The sequence below is a fragment of the Lissotriton vulgaris genome, chromosome 9 (assembly GCF_964263255.1).
Source record: "Lissotriton vulgaris chromosome 9, aLisVul1.2, whole genome shotgun sequence".
In the NCBI taxonomy this organism is placed as follows: Eukaryota; Metazoa; Chordata; class Amphibia; order Caudata; family Salamandridae; genus Lissotriton; species Lissotriton vulgaris.
Genome location: NC_141697.1, coordinates 559,967,292 through 559,983,420, shown reverse-complemented (window position 1 = coordinate 559,983,420; position 16,129 = coordinate 559,967,292). Strand labels below are relative to the sequence as shown.

The window sequence follows — 16,129 nt, the reverse complement described above, 5'->3', positions numbered from 1 at the left end:
ATCCTAATTCTTTACAAACCCAACAACTATACTATAATATGCTGAAGAAAAAAAATAACACATTTAAAATTACAGGCTGTTTTTAGAATATTATTAATATTTATGCTAACGATAATAGCGCCTAAAAGTAACATAAACGGTGCTATATATTAAATTAATAAAAAAACAATATTTATTACAAACATTATGAATAAACAATATTAAATACAGCAATATTCTTAAAAGGATATTTTACACTAAAATGATACTCTTCCCTTATATATTCTTTTCCACCATATGTATGGAAAGTCACAATATTTTTGACATAATAAATATACTTTTAATCTGATATGTTTGTCATTCACTGTAGAGCTCCCAGATTACTGCACTATGAATATATGGTAACCTGCAGATTTAAAAGATTAAAACAAGGAGCTTGTGCATTTTCTGTCCAAGGCACTGAAGCCTGGAATGGGTTATACATCACCTTGTTACTGCAAGGGGATCAACTTACGTTCTATAAACTGATGTAACCAAGAAGCTCAAGAGTCATATCATTTGCACTATACTATCTTTATACCATAACTTAACATAACATAACATAGAGCTTATACACATACTCAGTGGAAATGTGTTAAACATTATGGAACCAGAAGAAAACAAGTTACTTACCTGTAACTTTGGTTCCCCAGTATTGGTAACTTTCATAGGTTCCCATGCTTTTGTATCATTCCCCGTCATCGGAATGGGAGTCTCGGTAAAAAAATAAAATAGCAGTAGGTACAAAAGAGAAAGAAAAAGGCCTAGGCCTCATTCCCTTTTGTATCATATCCGCCTCTTTTTGTAAAAGAGACCAAACTTAGACATCAGCCAATCAGAAGAGCCTCGCCCCTTAGAATCCTCCTGAAGGAACCTCAGATCCTCAGATTTTCGCAGCCGTTGTGTAACAGTCACCATATCTGCTGGAGGCTGAGCTTTCCTCGGGGAGGTGGGTGGGCGCATGGGAATCTATGAAAGTTACCAATACTGGGGAACCAAAGTTACAGGTAAGTAACTTGTTTTCTTGCCCCAGTATTGGAACTTACATAGAGTCCCATGCTTTTGTATCAGAGTAGCAAGCAGTTAGCAATAAAAAACACATTTTGTAGCACAAATATACCTTGTAACAACCAGCAATGGATGAAGATACAAAATGTGCAGAATAAGGAAGGTGGGATAGAAAAGAAAGCTCACCAATCAGTGGAAGAGGTTCCTCAGGACTGCCTAGCCCACAGCTGTGTCTTCCTGTTGCAAGGAGTCCAAGCAGTAATGCTTTGTAAAGGTGTGCACGTTGCTCCAAGTCGCAGCCCTGCAAATGTCTTTGATGTGCACTCCCGCAAAGAGAGCGGTTGAAGAGGCCACCGATCTTGTGGAATGTGCTCTAACTTTGTTGGTCAGTGGCTTACCCACTGCAGCATGGCAATGTAGAATGGCACTTGTAATCCACCTCACAATACCTTGCTTTGATATAGGGAGACCTTTGCAAGGACCACTAAAAGCAATGAACAATTGGGAGGATTTACGGAATCCCTTGGTGCGATCCAAATAAAATTTTAAGCACCATTGTATATCCAGAGAATGCAATGATCTTTCCGCTGGAGTAGTAGGGGGAGGAAAGAAAGCTTTAAGAATAAGCGGCTCATTTAAGTGCAAGTACGAGGGCACCTTGGGTATGAATTTCGGGTTTATTCTCAAAATTACTGTGTTTCTTTTGAACTGGAGAAACGGCTCTTGGATCGTAAGAGCCTGTAACACTACAATGCATCTTGCAGATGTGAGAGCAAGGAGGAGAGCCAATTTCCAAGAAAGGAATTTCATGTCCGCTCGATGTATTAGTTCAAATGGGCCCTTCATGAGTTGAGCGAGGACCAAATTCAATTGCCAAGTAGGAGGCGGAGGCCTCACCGGAGGGTAGACACGGAACAACCCTTTGAGAAATTGTTTCACTATCCTGGAAGATCAAAGAGAAGGTCCAGACTCAGAACGTCTGTATCTAGAAATTGCCGCCAAATGAACTTTAATGGACGAATGGGCCAGCCCTGTCTTAGCCAAGGACAAAAGATAAGGCAGATGTTGATGAGGTTTTGAAGAAAAGGGGTCAACCCCTTCCTTCCTGCACCAAATACAAAATCTCTTCCATTTGAGATGGTAAGTCTTGTTCGTGGAAGGGACTCTAGCCTTGGGGAGAACTTTTTTTATTTCATTAGAGATAGGAAGATTCATAAATTCTCGCTGCTCAGGAGCCATGCTGTCAGGTGCAAAGACTCTGGATCCGGATGCCAAATTTGTCCTTCAGACATTGTGAGGTCTGGAATGGTTCTCAAGGGAAGAGGAGGAGCCAGCGACAACAGATGGAGTTCTGTGAACCAGAACTGTCTCGGCCAAGCGAGGGCTATCAAAATCCCCCTACAAGGTTCCACTTTGATCTTCCTGATGAGTCTCGGGATCAGTGGAATGGGGGGAAAGTCGTAGACAAAAGGCCTTGACCAGGCTATTGAAAAAGCATTCCCCAATGATCCTCGGTGGTGAAGCCTGCTTGCATAAGACCAGCATTTCTTGTTGGTCGGTGTGGCAAATAGATCTATTGTAGGCTTGCCCCACTGTTGAAAGACCTCGTCCAGAATCCGTTGGTTCAGTTCCCACTCGTGACTAATCGAGGATAATCTGCTTAGTCTGTCTGCACTCTCGTTCAAAACCCCTGGCAGGTTTTCTGCCTGCAGAGAAATCTCATGAAGGATCGCCCATTCCCAGATTTCTTGAGCTTCCTGAGACAATGGGAGAGATCTGGTTCCTCCTTCTTTGTTGACGTAATGCATGGCCGTGGTGTTGTCCGTTCGGATGAGAACCTTTGAACCTCTTAGGCGAGAGAGAAAAGCTTGAAGAGCCAGTTTGATTGCTCTGAGCTCCAAGAGATTGATGTGGAGCCGACGGGTCTGAGGAGACCAATGTCCACTGACATGCAGGTCCTGCAGTACTGCTCCCCAACCATCCAACGACGCATCCGTCGTCACCACCTGAAGAGACGGATCGCTTACGAAGGATAGACCTTGGGACCAGTTTTCCACCACAATGCCGCTTTTTTCATTGCCGAGGTGATGGTCACCTTGTCGTCGAACGACCCATGGACCTGTTTCCATTGGATGTACAGCTGCTCCTGAAGCGGACGCATCCTCAATCTGCAGTTTGGAATTAGAGGAATGTATGATGAAATCACCCCAGAAGAGATTTGTAGCGGCGTACTGAAAGACACCTTCTTTTTTGTAGGTCTAGCGCCATGGTCTGCAGTTTTACTTTGCTCTCCAAGGTTGGGAAAGCTTTCTTGAGATTCGAGTTCAAGATGGCTCCCAGGAAGCGTGCTGTCCTGGACGGGACCAGAGACGACTTCTCTTTGTTTAAGGTGAGACCTAACTTCTGAAACAGGTTGGTACATGCCTCGACTGCATCCCTCGCGGCCTCCCATGGATGGAGCCTTCAGTAACAAATCGTCCAGGTAAGGAAAAACCTGAAAGTGATTTTTCCATAGAAATGCTGCTACTGGTGCCACCAGCACCTTCATGAATATTATCGGGGCTGAGCGAAGACCAAAGGGTAAAACCCTGAATTGAAAGTGGCTCTTGGCTACCGTAAATGGTAGAAACCTTCTGTGTGCTGTAGAATTGGAACATGAAAGTACGCATCTTCGAGATAGAGCGTGGCCATGAAATCCCCGGATTGATTAGACATAGAATGTCTTGAAGATAGATCTTCCGGAAAGACAGGGAGATGAGATAGGTGTTGAGCTCCCTGAGATTTAAAATGGGGCACCATTTCTCTAGCATCTTCCTTACCAGGAAGAACCTGGAATCGAATCCTTCTCCTCTTTGAGCGGAGGGGACCGGCTCTACAGCACCCTTCAGGAGCATTTGATGAACTTCGAGCCACAGGAGACGCAGATGTTTTGATGGAATGGCAGCAGGGGGCTTGGATGGAGGAATTTGCGTGAATTCCAAAGTATGGCCCTTTCGAATGATGTTTAGCACCCAACGGTATGATGTGATCTTGGACAAGTTCTGAAGGTATTGTGACACCCTGACTCCTACTGATGATCTTTCGGAGGTGGGCACAGTAGGAAGAGCCAGGAGGCCGCTATTGTCTCTTGGACGCATCACGCCCTTGGCTAGCCTGCTTCCCTTTGTTAGGTATCGAGAAATTCGAGGACTGGCCCTGCCTTTGTTGATAAGGTTGGCGGTATTGTTGTGAACTTGAGCCATAGGGTGAGTAACTTTGCTGTTGATAAGAGCCTCTGTAGTTGGTGCTTTTGCCTCTGGAACCTCTAAAAGGAGCCTTACGGTACAGAAGCGTACCCAGAGATCTAGCGGTCTCAGTATCTTTTTTAATATCTTGGAGAGTGTCATCTATTAATTTTCCGAATAATGCTTATCTATCAAAAGGAAGATCCAGGATTTTATTCTGGATTTCAGGTCTAAACCAAGTCGCATTATGCCACCCCTGGCGACGAAGGACCGCAGCTCCAGCCAAAGAGCGGAATGTCGTTGTGGCAATGTCCATTGCACAGTCAATGATTTCCATTGATGTAGCCTCACCTTCTTGCAAAACTTTGTTAGCCTCTCTTTTTGCCTCTGGAGGAAGTTGCTCCAAGTACGGCGAAACATCACACCATAGTTGGCGATCATATCTCCCCAATATCGCCAAGGCTTTAGCTGCCCGCACTAATAGACTCGCCTTGGAAGAGAATCTTTTTCCGGCACTATCTAACCTCCTGCCCTCTTTATCTGGAGGAGTTGTCAATGGAGCTGAGGGGTTGCGTGACTTTCTCTGCGCCACTTGAGAAATAACCGAGTCCGGCCTCGGATGTCCAGTCAGAGACGCCGGACCATCTTCTGGCGCTTTATATTTCTTGTCGAGGCGCGGGAGCACAGGGACCACCGTCACTGGATTTTTCAATGCCTTAAGACCCTCATCCCAAAGATGCTGGACAATAGGGATAGATCTTGTTGTCTTCTTATAAGGCTCTTTAAAATCGTACAAGAAACATTCCATGGCAAAGACAGTTTGAATCTCCCAGCCGCCCTTTCCATTAGCTTATGAAATCCCCCTATATCAGCTGGCGGGGAGTCCATCGGATCCGGACATGGAGATGCTGGGTCCGGGATGACATATTCATCCCATTCGGTATCTTGATCAGTCCTGTCATCCAAATTTTGATCCTCATCCGAGGAATCATCATTGGTGTTCACTGGAATCGAAGACTCTTGTAGAACCGGTGTCTGTGGCCGAGAGAACTCCTGGGCCGGCAATTCTGGTGCAGCCAATGTTGGAGTCGCAGGGACTGGCATGGCTTGAGCAATTGGAGCAGCAGCCAGTTGTGAAAACCTAGACTTATAGTCCTGTAGGATACTGTGAAGGTTCTGCAAGAGAGACGATGGTACCGACACCATGACTTGTCTCGAGTATTGTTGTGGTTGGGCACAATGATGATGATAACCACATTCCTGGTTGTACTCTCCGTCCAAATCCGTCTCTTGGCACTTAACCAGAAGCTGGGATGGGCTGTTGGCATAGCCATAAGAGTCCTGATCATCATCCTCTGATTCATCCTCATCCTCCTCTAAAAGTAGAGCTGGAGGCAAGGGGGTAACTCTCCTAGGAGATGTCATGTCCGGTGTAATCCTGGTCATTGAAATTGTGATTCTTTTCTCCGATGACAAAATCGCCGACGATCCCGTAGACAATGGTGCTGTTAATACTGCCGTCGTCGGCCTCGTCGACGGAACAGTCGTCATCGGCGAAAGAACACTCAACGACGAGATGGGTGTTCTTGATGCCGTCGACGACGAGACCGTCGACGCTCCTGCCATCGTCGTCCTCAATGTTGTCGTCGTCGAAGCCCTCGACGACGACTCTGTCGCATCACCACCGTTGACGAACACTTCGTCGTCGCCATCCTCATCGACGTCACTGTCGTCGTCGACACCCTCGTCGACATCGCTGTCGTCGTCGGAATCTTCGTCGACACCGCTACAACTGCCGTCGTCGACACCGTCTTCGTCGAAGATCCCTTCGACGTCCATTGCTCCATGGATGAGCCCGTCGACGGTACCTTTTTAAGCTTAGGGTTCAATTTCTTCGCCGAGGGAGCCTCCGTCGACGACGCCTTCATCGTCGACGACTTGGAACTTCTTGCAGACTTTCAAGAAGACTGAGAAGAGGGTTTCTTGAAAGCTGGAACAGTCTTCATACCCAAAGAAGGCGTAGATGATCCTACCCTCTCCTTTACACCATGGTGAGGAGATTCGACTGGACCTTGGCTCTCAGACTCTCTGGGGGTATTTTTTGAGGCCTTAGAAGGATGCTCCACAGAAGAAGGGGAACCCCTACCCCTTTTGACTAACCTTCTAGCTGATGACGCTGAAGAAGAGTCCTTATCACTGGAGACTGTGTCCTTCCTGGACTTCAATTTCTGGATCCATGTAAGAAGCCTACCCTCACGATCCCGGAGGGTCTTGGTTGAAAAGGTGCGGCAGATCTTGCAGTCCGCAGCCTTATGATCAGGGTAGAGGCAGTAGATGCAATCCTTATGCTTATCCTCCACAAATAGCCTTTACTTGCCACAGGTGGAACATGGCTTGAAAAGGGCCTTCTTCTTTTCTTTATCTGACATCCTGGAAGGAACACCCAACAACTTAAGAGAAATCCTGAAGAAAAAACTACTGAAAGAGTAGAGATTGAGCAGAGCTCAAAGGAGACTCCCTAAGCACAACGTGCGGTAGAAAATCTGAGGCTATGAGGTTCCTTCAGGAGGGTTCTAAGGGGGGAGGCTCTTCTGATTGGCTGATGCCTAAGTTTGGTCTCTTTTACAAAAAGAGGCGGATATGATACAAAAGGGAATGAGGCCTAGGCCTTTTTCTTTCTCTTTTGTACCTACTGCTATTTTATCTTTTTACCGAGACTCCCATTCTGACGACGGGGAATGATACAAAAGCATGGGAATCTATGAAAGTTCCAATACTGAGGCAAGACAATAAATACACATCAGGTCTCATCAGGTCACAATTCACAAAGATCGGTTTTCCTTTTGTGTCTTATACTCAGATGTTCTGATGAAAGTCACACCAAAATGTATACATGTAGGACATAAAAACATAAATTATGAGATACCATAGTAAACTGTAAACTAAGAATTAAAACTGCCTGTTCCAACTCACAGGTACCCGCCAGGTGAATTAGGATGCGACCACCACCACGGCAGTTGTAATACCTATATTTTGTATTGCAGTGTGTGCAGTGGGCTGCAGCACAGCCACAGTTCAAAAGATGGACATTACACATATCCCTGTCCTACGTGGCCGGCACCATGCCGTGTCTGCCACATGGTGCAGGGATATGCAGGGGGGGGGGGCAATATAGGTGTCCCCCAAAACCCAAAGCTGAGGCCCTAGGGTGAAGAGGAGCCCCCTAAGGACCCCCTATGTCCCTTTCCGTCCAGCCTTTTCATGGCGGCTTTACAGCCATGAATGGGCCGGCCGATAGGAACATTGTAATACCTATGCCGGTGTCTGGCAGTCACCACCACCATTGGACCGACGGCCTCCTTGAACCCATCGGATCCGTGGCAGTCGGTCTCTCCGATCGCCAAGGAAACGCCCACCGTCATAATGAGGCAGGCGGTAAAGCAGCCATGGATGGATGAAAAGGCTGGCGGGGATGGGCTTTGGGGGCCCACAGCAGACCCCGTCCCATTGGCACATTTCTTTGGATGTTGGGGGCCACCTATGGTGCCCCCCTACTTATCCCTGAACCAAGTGAGAGGAACCGCATGGCGCCTGTCACGTAGTGCGGGGATATGTAAAACATCCCTGTTTTGCATTGAGGAGGGTGCTGCATCTAGCAGCACCTGCCGCAATGTAAATAGTGGCCTATACGGCCACCACTGTGGCGGTCACATCATAATATGGCCTGTGGGACCGCCGCCTTGTAGGCGGGCGGTCCCAAATACAATACGGTAGCGACAGACTTCCGTAATGACCCCCTATGTCCTGACATAAATACTGTGGCCTAAATATGGTTTACAAAAATACTGCTCCACTTCATGTAGTTTTTTAACTTCATAGGAGAAATATTTTTCGTGCCACACCACTAGTTGCAAGTTATTTTTTAGTATTACGTCCATTATGAAAAAAAAAGTAGATGTGACCATGTAGCGGGTGCTTTGGCCACCAGCACCCATGGACACTTGCCGTCCCGACGAACTCTTGTTGATATGCGTCAATATAAGGGGGACAGGTTGGTGTCCGGGATTCTATTCAATGTACCTACATGGGAGCATATGAGATATGTAACGTGTATGCCTATTGTCAAAATCAATAAAACAAAGTTCAACTAAAAAAAAAGGAGATATACAATCTTATTTTTTTAAGATCATGTAACTCCAACAAAGAATTATTAAAAGTGGAGGGGATATTAGTGATGGTCCCTCTGTGCATCCTGGTCCAAGCAGCAAACAGTGAAACTAACACATATTATTAAACATGTGCACATGTGGGATTTATATTTAGTAGTAAGACAGTAATGGTTAATTTTTTTGATATCTGATACTGACCGTGGTGAGGTCAGATATCCTGCACCCAGAAGGAGCTGTCTCATTATTATAAGTTACATTCTTAAACATGATTGCAGGCCCTAAGGAAGGTGTGTAACAACACCCATAATAACATGGCAAATGAACTCAGAAGGATGCAGGGGCAATTTAGCATACATTTTCAGGCACCTGTTTTATGCAGACAAGATATAGCACGCACATTTGGATTACACTGACTGCATCATTGTGCCCCTGCTCTTCCTACAAGAAGATCCACACTATAAAAGGGGATGTGTGTGTGTATGTGTGTGTGTGAGAAAGTAATGCTTGCACAGATGCAGCTAACTGTTTTGTGCGTGAGATAGGTTTTCGATTCTGCAGCCCATATGTGTGAGAGAAACTTATAATGCTACTACTTGTGTGGCATATATCTTCTTTGCATGAGTGGAACTTGAACTGCTGCTACTATTGTACTGGTTTTGTGAGTGTGACTGTGATGTTTTCGCTTTTCTGTATCTGTTCTGTGTGATGGCAAATAAAGTAAGGTGAAACAAACTCACAGATTGCTTGGGTAGGGTTTCTTGGAAGCAGCGCCCCAGTGGTTTCTGAGTCTGTGGTCGGCTGACATGCAGGTTTGGGGCGCTTTGTCCAGTCGAACTCTGTGCAGGGTGCTGGATGAGATGTTGAGACCCTTGGCCAGTGGACTCAGCACTCAAGCTATCAATGCGGTGCACACGCACTGAGGCATCAGGAGGGTGGTGAACACGGACATTCAGTAACGGCGGATGGGCCTGCACTAGAGAAGAGTAAAAGGTAAACAGAATCAGAAACACAAACTGAAGAATACAGTCTCCAGGTGAAGTGACAACTTTAGAGTGAGGGAGTCACTCTTCAGACTAAGGGCCTTATTTGAGTTTGGCGATCCAGAGTTTGGCGGTCCAGAGTACCGCCGTTTTAGCAGTGGCAGTCTGAGCATGGAGAGCTCGCGGTCCGACCGCCGTATTATGAGTTAGGTGGATTATCTTTGGGAAGACCACCGCTGAACCACCGGCAGACCGCTGACTTCCGGGGTTCACGATCGGGGAAAGGCAGTCACCATAGAGCGGTACAGGGAGCTGCACTGGTGTGCGTATTACGAGTTGCCTGATCCAACTGCCTGCTTCAAGGGGGCGGTGGCAAAGGATTTGGGGTGCATTGTCACCCTTCTTTTGCCAGACAGAGTCCGACGGGGATCCCTGTCTCCAGGTCCCTTATTCACAGCAGGGTTCACTGTGTGTGATATACAGGTGAGTCTTTTTCATACTATATACCCATTGCCAATAGGTATATGGTATTTTTCCACATATATCATGCATATGTGTGCATCCGACACATATACAGTTGAAATGCACACACAGGCATCGATATATTTGGAAAACGTCATCACCACTGCCGCAAGATCCTCAGATCCACACCCATGACCCCATGGTCAACTCGTAATACGGCAATCTTTGGACCGCCAGCGCCGTGAGCTGCTGGGGGGAGCAGGTGCGAGTCTACCGCGGTCAGGCTGCCAAACTCATAATAAGGCCCTTGGTCATTACTCACAAGGATGGGCAAAGGATGCCAGTCAACTAGAAAAACAAAATGATGGATGGCATCTTAGCCACGGGTCATTGATCGTGTCATTGTGCCACACTATTGTTTTTTGTCCACTTTCCCACTCTAGACAGAAGCCAAACATATCCAAATATGGCTTCATCCTGTTCCAATATAGTCTAGTCAATACTGCATGGCCAGACCCTCTAAAGAGAACAACCCATGCAATCCCCAGCCTGTTTTGGCCTGGTTGGACCTAATCAGTGAGGTGCAGCTTGAGTCCTATTGCACGGTGAGCAGTGGAATCATGATGGGCATACCCTTTCACACGTAGGACAGTGGACTCAAGGTGCACCTCACTCACGAAGCCCAACTAGGCCAAAATCATTCTGGGGTTGTTTGCACTCCCCTTGCAGTGGAGCTGGACCAAATCAATTGGAATACTGTTGGTCTCTTTCAGAAGTAGCATAGTGGACAAAAACCAATGGACTGGAATGCGTCCAAAAGCGATCACTAGTGGCTGAGATTCCAGTGAGCATTTCACCAATTACTTTTGTCTTTTAATGAAAGAGACAATCGGACACAAACATGATAAATTGAAACCATCTGAATCAATCTGAAGCACGATTAATTACTTGGACACATTCCATTCTTTTGTCCTTTAGCATGCCGTGCCCTATCAACATCGTTTTTGATCTACTCCTAAGCAATGTACCCAGTGGAACTGCCAGGGGGACTGATTGTTTAAGCATTTTGATCTATTACTTTTTTTTGCTAAGTGACTGAGTAGCTCCTCAGATTGCGACCACTCTCCAGACTAAGATAGACACTTTCTAAACTGAGACTACTGATCAGACCGATGGACTATATTACAGATTGAAAGACAACTTACCTTCTGCAGAGTGTTCGCCCTTGCCCAAGGGCACTGTGATGCTGGCTCTAGCGGAGGTCTTGCTGGACATCTGCTCCCCATTGCCTTGGGTATCCGAGATGACTTGGACTGCATAGATGGCATGCTTGCTGGACACAGTCTCGCTGTTACTGCCCTCGGACTGGAGTGTGTGGTATCCCTGGCGTGAGGCGGGGAACTGGCAGAACCGTCCTGTGAACTCAGGCGGGCACTGACAGTGGTTTCGGGAAGTACACTGCCCACCATTCATGCACGGGAGGGGACAGACCACTGTAAATTGAAATTAGAGAAATAATGAATGCCAATGTAAAATTATCTTCACCACAACGATTATATTTTTTATTCGAAATATTTTATTATTATATTATAGAGACGGTATTAAACAGGAAGCTTGTAATACATACATAAAGCCTACTAGAACATGCCAATTTCAGTTAAGATATACATTGCTTCCGCTTATAACCTTGTCCAAAGGGAAATATAGATAAACTGAGTCAAATTTAAACTTGCCTGCAGGCAGAAGGTGGTGCATCACAACAGCAAGAGCAACACTGAGCTTTACTAAATAGAGCCTATAAAGACAGTAATGCATAACCTTAACAAACACGGATGTGGAAGAGGGTTACAGTAGGCATGCCCAATATGAATTATAAGTAGGAAAAGAAAAGAGGGGGGGGAGCTATAAGGCGTAGGCGGAAGGGAACCGTCAGTAAGAGACAGTAAGAAAAGGGTGAGAATGACAGCTATGATCGAGGACGGAGCAGAATAGACCATGAGGTGTCAGTTGACAGCCACAAAGCTATCCAGTGTGTGCCAAATTGATTGAGCCTCAACAGGGTTTCCTGTAGAGGTGGATAAACTCTTATGTGTGCTTGTAATATATGTGACTGATGTCCACCATGTGGGAAATGATGCAATTTTTTAATATCTTCCAGTCCAAAAGTATGACTTTAATGGCCACTGTCAATAGAAGATCTAGTGGAGCTAAGTATTTGTCAGGTAAGTCTAATAGAAAAGTTGAGGCATGGGGTCCTAACAGTATAAGGATAACGCAAAGTCCACATTGGTATAGCCTTAAGTCGCTTACTGATATCAACCCAGTAAGAGGAAAGTAATTTGCATGAGAGAAGCATATGCACTAAGTACCCAGGGGCTTTATAACAGAATCAGCAGCAGCCAGAGTCAATCAGCTTCAGTTTGAATAATCTGAATGGAGTCCGGTATAAGAAGTGTGCTGAAAAAAATCTTGTCAGGGACAATATTGCGAACAATCTATTCTTAAGGAGATTGGTGGAAATTTTGAGCCAAGCAGAGTACGGTAAGGGGTACTTGAATTTCGGAAGTGTTTGGACTAACATTTTCTAAATGGGCAGCATTGGGGTGGACTGTGAGTTATGAATCAGTTTGTAAATTTTAGACGCCAAGTGGCCACCTATACCGGCGTGCTAAATAAATTGGAACAGAGTTAGGGGTTGGAGAGAGCCCATTTGGAGAGTTTAGATTTGATTGTTAGAAAATCAAAGCAATCCATGTTGGTAAGGGAATATTTCTCCCGTAACAAAGCAAAAGTAAAGGGACGACTTTTAGCAAAAAGATCGGACACCAGGTTGATGCCTTTTGCTGCCCATATAGGACCGATCATAGTAGCATTTGCCGATGCAGTTTTTGTTTTGTTCCTGTCACATGGCCCATTGGGACATTGTGATCCTCTCTAAGTTAACATGAGCACGTTGCAGATTGTCCACTGCTTTGTGCACGTTACTACACAAGTTTATTTGGCAAATGTCTCTATTGGTGTTTTCGCAAGAGAACCCATTGCTGTGTTCACACTCTGCAGGCTCCTGGGATTTAGTCTGAACATAGTGAGCAAGGTCGATCAACAATGACCCTTTTTTTCTGTTCTGGTGAGGCCCTAGCACCTAGACAAAACATACCGATGCAGCTGTTGTTTGGAACACGTACTTTGGTCTTATTGGAATACACTAATCGGTAGCACACACTTAGAGAGAGACGTTTCCAAGGAGAAGAGCAAGACAGCATCTATGATGTAGATCTACATCTACAGACTGAGGTATGGGGTCTGCAGATATTGCCCAGATATATTCTAACATATAATCATCCTGTATCTATACAAGGGGAGGGAGCTTAGGCTACATAGTCTTTTCATAATGACAGCTCCTTTCTTGATTTGTAGACTAATTGCTATGCTTACCATATTGTAGACATGCACAAAAGTGAGAGCGAAAGGGTGTCTCTTGCAACCGTGATTCTTGAGAGAGTTGGGAGTGTTGTGGTCTGGGGTGTCTAATCACTTGTTTCTCTGTGAGTGAGTAGGAGAGCACGTGAGACACTATAGCTTGTCGGTCCAAAGCTCATATGTACTAAGATGGTAGGATGACTCCGTCCCTATGCACTAAGGTCCCATAATCCTACACATACGTCTGTGTTTGCACAGAATCTCTGCAACATGGCGCTGCAACGTTTGGTCTGGTACTTATTCACGAGACCCCTGAGTAGCCCTTGTGCTTGTCCATGATACCGTCTGACTGTTTTTCGGAGACGCCCGTGGTGAGGGGGCATTGCCTCCTGGATTTGTAGGGTACACGTATTTCTGTAGGTTATTGAAGCTTGAAGTTTAAAATGTTTTTGCCCCATTTGCACTACCATTATATTAGCTCTTTAAAGTTTTACATGGCACAACCAGTGCTATTCCGGCACATAGCCGGACGGCAGTTATGGCTTACTTGATGACTCTACACGGAGTCCACAATGCCGGGGTAACCTTTATTTCTATGATTGAGGCAGATCCAGCATACCGCTTCAAAGCATTTTATTCTTAGGTTACCTTTCCCGCAGTAGATGTTAATCATAATTTGTTTAACACTTACACTGCCACTGCTCGTCCAGCAGCGTATCGTCCTTATGTATTAATTGAAGTTCCGTTGACATCCTGGGAGCATACCATTTGGTTTAATGGCGCCCTTCCTCATCCGATCTCTTTTATTCGAATGGGCCCCTTGTCTATCGATGGAGCTAGCCTGTTTTGGATGGTTTTACACCACATCCCAATTATCTTAATGTTACTATCATGGAGCTACGTCTACACAGTTAGTTAATCTTCACAGACGAGTCATACAGTTTATGTCTCATGCACTTCAAGCAGCTCCGGCTGGAGCTGCTCCTCTGGCACCAGGTCAGGGCGGAACTTGATGAACTTGTTAATGGGAAAACGTTCTCAAAATTGTGAGGACTTACCATTTGGAGCACCATAGATCTGGAGAGATTAGAGGCTTGGTGGCTATCTAGCAGATGCAGAGCATGGTTCTCTTCCAGGGGATCCTCATCAATAGTCATAAGCATTAGAATATTCCCGCCTACGTGCGGGACCCCGGAAACACTATATTATATGTGCCCCACATATAAATACACATATATATATAAACCATATATATATATAAAAAAACAAGCAATAGCAGCCAGATCACATTAGAGCTGAAATATGCTGTGAAGAATTTCCACCATACATGAATAATAAGCATTAGAAACAGGAGAAAACAACACCAAAGCTTGTTTAGGAATTGTTTTAATGCTCAAAAGGCAGTAGAAATTCTCAGAACTCACTGGAAGCATAGAAAGCTCCCAGGCTGCATTGCAAACACACAGTCTAACCAGACTGAAAAGCTAACCTGTAGCTAAATAACAAAAACTGACACTGTGCCTTTAAGGCACTCATGACCCCCTGAATCCCATCATGCCTCAGGAGTGGCAGTTAGGCAGTTGTTCTTTCCGGCTCCTTCAGTGAAGGACCCTGGCTTACACAGCTCCACTATTTTTCTGACTTTTCTGCAGAAAATAGCTTCTTTTTCAAGTTTTTTGCTCTTACTTCGACGTCTACCACCTTGTCAAGTAAGATACTGCCTTTTTTGAGCAGTTTGGAGGGCATTTTACTTCGAAAATGCCATCTCTTTTTGATAAATGTCCATCTTGCAACAGCAAGAAGGCCAAGACAGACAGCCACGAGGTCTGTATTGTTTGCCTGCCTGATGACCATGATCCTGAAACCTGTCCACACTGTGAGACCCTGTCAAGCAGGACTCTCAAGGACAGGGAGAGAATTCGGATTTATGGCCTGGCCCACAGAGCTTCGAGAGGAAGGTCCCCAGTGAAGAAGGGCTCCAAGAAGGCCCATTCGTCTTCGAAGAAGAAGTCTTCACGTCCTTCTACCTCAGCGTCGGGCTCGGCGCTGAGAAAAGATCCACAGGAAGGATTTTCCTCTGGGAAGCTGCCGTCGGCGACGGGCTCGCCATCGAGAGGAAGGCCAGGTGCGTCATCGAGGGCGGCATCTTCGAAATCGCCTCCGCCGTCGTCAACCGGGCGGCGATCGGCGTCGAGGAGGGCTACTCCGCCGCCGTCAACCGGGCGACGGTCGGCGTCGAGATCCATTACCCCTCCGCCGTCGTCAACCAGGCGACGATCGGCGTCGAGGGACGTCACCTCGCCGTCGTCAACCAGGCGACGATCGGCGTCGAGGAAGGTGACTCCTCCGCCGTCGACGGGTGCTCGTCGATCGGCGTCGAGGACGCGGTCCCCGTCGGTGCAGCAGCAGCGGCGTTCGGCGTCGAGGGTGCCCAATACCCCTCCGCCGTCGTCGCACAGGCACCCGACGTCGAGGCATGGCTCTACGTCGGCGACTGACCATCGCCATTCGGCGTCGAGGCAGAGAGCTCCGTCGACGACAGGCCATTCAGCGTCAAGAGAGAAGCCTCCATCGGCGACAGGTCATCGACGTTCGACGTCGAGGCTGAGGTCCCCGTCGACGACCAGACACCATCGCTCGACGTCAAGGCAGAAGGCTCCGTCGGCGGTTGCTCATCGCCGCTCGACGTCGAGAGACTATGACCGTTCGAATAGCCGCTCGGGATCGAGGTTGTTTGATCCCCCGACCCCTCGGAAGCGGTCGGCGGCGAGAAGGGAGCGCTCGACGTCGAGGCGCTCGGACACGATCATGGTGACCGAATCTGCTTCTCACCATTCTTCTCATCGGT

The 16,129-nt window shown here is 46.6% G+C and overlaps 1 protein-coding gene across 2 annotated transcripts in view; it reads right to left on the bottom strand.

Annotated features, from left to right (window-relative positions):
* The window catches only part of LTBP3 (latent transforming growth factor beta binding protein 3), a 339,672-nt gene that overhangs the window by 271,153 nt on the left and 52,390 nt on the right, over nt 1–16,129 (bottom strand). For both annotated transcript variants that reach the window (XM_086938082.1, XM_086938083.1), the window contains exons 2-3: nt 11,067–11,354; nt 9,157–9,392 (exon numbers count right to left, since the gene is read on the bottom strand). In XM_086938082.1, the coding sequence (XP_086794208.1) occupies nt 9,157–9,392; nt 11,067–11,354 (524 nt within the window). The remainder of the gene's footprint in view (nt 1–9,156; nt 9,393–11,066; nt 11,355–16,129) is intronic.